Source organism: Brachyhypopomus gauderio, chromosome 9 (genome assembly GCF_052324685.1).
Source record: "Brachyhypopomus gauderio isolate BG-103 chromosome 9, BGAUD_0.2, whole genome shotgun sequence".
NCBI lineage: Eukaryota > Metazoa > Chordata > Actinopteri > Gymnotiformes > Hypopomidae > Brachyhypopomus > Brachyhypopomus gauderio.
The window spans coordinates 10,514,871-10,518,868 of record NC_135219.1 but is presented as its reverse complement, the minus strand read 5'-3'; the positions used below and the strand labels follow the sequence as shown (position 1 = coordinate 10,518,868).

General features: G+C 42.7%; 1 protein-coding gene across 1 annotated transcript in view; it reads left to right on the top strand.

The window, feature by feature from the left end:
- igfbp1a (insulin-like growth factor binding protein 1a) overlaps window positions 1-1,744 on the top strand; it is a 2,130-nt gene extending 386 nt beyond the window's left edge. The window contains exons 1-4 of the mRNA XM_077017016.1: window positions 1-233; window positions 515-687; window positions 1,040-1,168; window positions 1,498-1,744. The exon at window positions 1-233 is cut by the window's left edge and continues 386 nt beyond it. Of these exons, the coding sequence (XP_076873131.1) occupies window positions 1-233; window positions 515-687; window positions 1,040-1,168; window positions 1,498-1,623 (661 nt within the window). The 3' untranslated portion in view covers window positions 1,624-1,744. The remainder of the gene's footprint in view (window positions 234-514; window positions 688-1,039; window positions 1,169-1,497) is intronic.
- Window positions 1,745-3,998: the final 2,254 nt, after the last annotated feature.

The window sequence follows — 3,998 nt, the reverse complement described above, 5'->3', positions numbered from 1 at the left end:
GGCGGTGGAGGGCCACTGTGAGGAGGTGCTGCGCGAGCCGGGCTGCGGCTGCTGTCTCGCGTGCGCGCTGAAGGGAGGCGACTCGTGCGGGATCTACACTGCGCCCTGCGGCTCCGGGCTCCGGTGCCTGCCGCGCGCCGGGGAAGCCCGTCCTCTGCACGCGCTCACTCGAGGCCACGCAGTCTGCACTGAGCTCAACGAATTCGAGCAGAGCCAAACTCAGCTGTCTCCAGGTAGCCTTTCACAAACCCCCCCCCCATGCACAGCCTTAGAAGAAACGCGCAATGTCCTTCGGTGATGTGTAGGGTTGATAGCGTTGCTTATATCTCATGGATTTGTTATAGATTTTAAATGGGATGTGTAAATGTTAATGTATGTGCGCGTGATGCTACACACGTTGGTTGTAAGCTTGCGATTCCTAACAAGATTTTATGCGTTTTCAGTGTACCGCGGTGTCACTGCGAGTGCGTGATATTGTGACTTTGGAAAATAACTCCGTTCACCTTTTTTTCAGATCTTGCTGAGTCCGAGGTTGAAAGCCGGAACGGGGCTACGGCAGGTACCGAGGCCGGCTCTCCCCTCCTCGTGTCTGGTCATGTCAAGCCCTTCGACCCGAGGATTGCAGCCGGTGCTCAGGAAAGCATGAAATCCAAAGTAAATAGCATCCGGAGAAAACATATCGAACAGGTGGGAAGAGTCGTCCAGATTTTGAAAATGATTTATTTCAGCATATTACTGAGCATATCAGAGGCGTGGAAACTGACCTGTTAGTCACATTTTAAACCACTAGAGGGCGAGAGAACACTTATGTTAAAGCTTCATAGCGCGCAACGAAACTTTTGTGGTAACCACTGACGGGGCAATGCAAACCTTACTGAATAAGGCAGATAGCACTAACACAGGATACTACTGAAATGAAAAGGTAGACTTTGTATGTCAAATTAGTCTTACAAACATGCAGGCCTAGTCCAAATAGCATTGCACATAACCATCAATCAAACCACAAGACGTAAAGAAATGTGTCCCCCTTTGTCCTTAGGGTCCCTGCCATGTGGAGTTGCAGAGAGCTTTGGAGAAGATAGCCAAATCTCAACACAAGCTGGAAGACAAGCTGACAAGATTCTACTTGCCTAACTGTGATAAACACGGCCTATATAAAGCCAAACAGGTACACAAATAACATGCCTAATGTATCCATAATTCTCATTCTATCAGTCTATAAATAACCTGTGTGTGCATGTTATAGACCACTATAACTGGAATGGTACATAGAGCTTGATAAGTAATTAACACCCCTCACAGGGTAAACAGGATTCTCAGCACCAAGACAGCACAGTAGGCTGATGTGAATGTGTGATGCTGCCAGGAAACTTCATGCCACATGTACAGTGACTTGATGCTTCTTGTGACATGCTGTGAGAGAATCCAGCATTGGGTGTGTGTGTACGTGCGTGTTCAGAGCGCACGTCCTTAAAATTTGAATTTGACTCTGTGCAGTGTGAATCATCTTTGGACGGTCACAGGGGGAAGTGCTGGTGTGTCTCATCCTGGAACGGAAAAAAGATTCTAGGATCAAGTGAACAGCTCGCAGATGCAGAGTGTCCCCAGGAACTCAATCACTGATCACCCCTCCCACACACACACACACACACACACACACACACACACACACACACACACACACACACACACACACACACACACGCGCACACACACACACACACACACACACACACACACACACGGGCACACACACACACACACACACACACACACACACACACACACACACACACACACACACACACACACACACGGGCCCTAAGGAACTCTTCTATCAGTGGACTGCATCTCCTCACACACATATGTGCAAAACATAATGTCACTGATTTCTTTTTAATATTTTTTATTTATTTATTGTAGCCTACATGGTGTTCTTTGATTCAGGTACACTGTTTTTAATTGGTGAATACTAGTTCACTAAAACCCGCCAAAAGAAAATCTATTTTTTTTTCTCAAAGGGTTAACGAATATGTCTATATTTACATAAAGCATCCATGTATATTTATTTAAACTGAATGTATTCATATTTTTTCGATAAGAATATTTATTCCTTATGCCTTATTATTTTTTTATAGTGCAAAAGTTTTTTTTTATGTTCAGTGTATTTTAATGACAGTGTCAGTAGTCTCACCTTCCTGACTGACTGTTGGAAGGAATCTAGATAGAGAAAGCATTACTGTGACAGCGTTATGCACAGCCCCGTTCTTATACAGATGACTTTCTTGTTTTCTTTGAGAAAAATTACACGGACACTGAACAGAACTGTAGCAGTTATCATTCTGTACTTTAGATAGCAGTGCATGATGGGTAGTGGTCTTCACAGCATCTGACACGGGTAACCACCGGTTCCTACCTCTGTTTTTGAAGATTTATTATGTCTGCTGATATTTTGCAGAGTCTTTTTTTGCCAGTGTTTGCTGAAGTTTGTTGAACTTAGGACCACTGGAGGTTGTGTGATTCTGACCATGTGTCCCACTTTTGAAATGGTCTGTGTGAACGTGATCAGTGTGTGATGTTTTGGCCTGTGTTTGCTGGTTGTATGGTGAACCATGCGTGTGGGTAGTTCCTTGTTTTAATGATGCAGTTTCTGTACTTTGCACTGTGAGGAAATGAGAGCCTTTCACTGTTTTACTCCAAAGCAATTGATCAGTGTATATATGCATTTTTATTAAATTCTAATTGTAATAAATTGTGGAAAAAGAAATTCACACAGTTTTTTAGTCTTCAATATTGGGTCAAATAATGAATCCTGAAATAAATATGTATAGCTCAGCTGCAATGAACTGTAAATCAAAACATGGGACTCATTTGACCAAACAGGTCCTGCGGGGTATATAATGTCAAATGTCTGACAACATAAACCCCTTATGAGCTCTCTCACTCCTACTCTTAACATAGTACACTTTACCAAATCATGATTATGTTTTTATCTGACCTGTTTTTAAAACGGCCTGTGGGCAGAGCTCTATTTGTGTGTATGTGAATGTGTGTGTGTGTCTGTGTGTGTGCTCTTATCGTGGTAATCTCACAGAGTTGCATACTAACTTTAGCTCGGTATTTGTGGGGACGCGAGCTCTCTTTGACCTGCTCTCTGTTTTTACTGGTCAGACTGGTGAATGTCCCGCCCCCTTGCCCCGCCCCCTTGCTCAGGCTCCACCCTGCACTTTTTTCATCCTTTGCACATTCAGACATATAAACTATTGTCCTCGCACATGTAGTACCAATGATGTCACTGAGGTACTGTCCTTGAAAGCATCTGCTGGTTCCACAGACCTTGTGAGGGTAAATAATACTTAACTTAGTTAATGTTGTTTTCAATGATCTATGGCATTTACACCATCTATGTGATTCTGTGGACTGGTCGAGACAGCAAGGAATCATCTCTCCTTACATGCAATTTTGGACAATAATGTCATTAATCAGGCGGGGGTTATAGGCTTACAATTAAGCCCTTAAACACAGGTAATCCTGTGCAATTAAGCACAGGTAATCCTGTGCAATTAAACACATGTAATCCTCTCACCACATCTCCTCAATTTAGACACTAAGGAGATTGAGGAAATTCCACTTTTGGACTTGTGCTGTGAATGTATGTTGTTTTGCCAATGTAACCTTTCTCCAAATAGTCTGCAAACATAGAAATATATTTCTGGGGATATATATATGGGGATAAAATGTCTTTCATGGTGATTATCATGTAGTTTTAATATATTGTGAAAGATTTTGAATTTCTTAATCACTTTGATGGACCAAATTTCCAAAATCTTCATTTCATTTTTCTGGAAGAATGCAAGTTTCTGTCTGGGTCCATTCCACTACACGTTTATGAGATCCTACCAGCTTGGTGAGCAATGGTAAAAAGAATCACACTGTATGAGTAGATATACGGCTATAACACCAACATGTCTTCATCCATTCAGAGATGTGGTCATGTG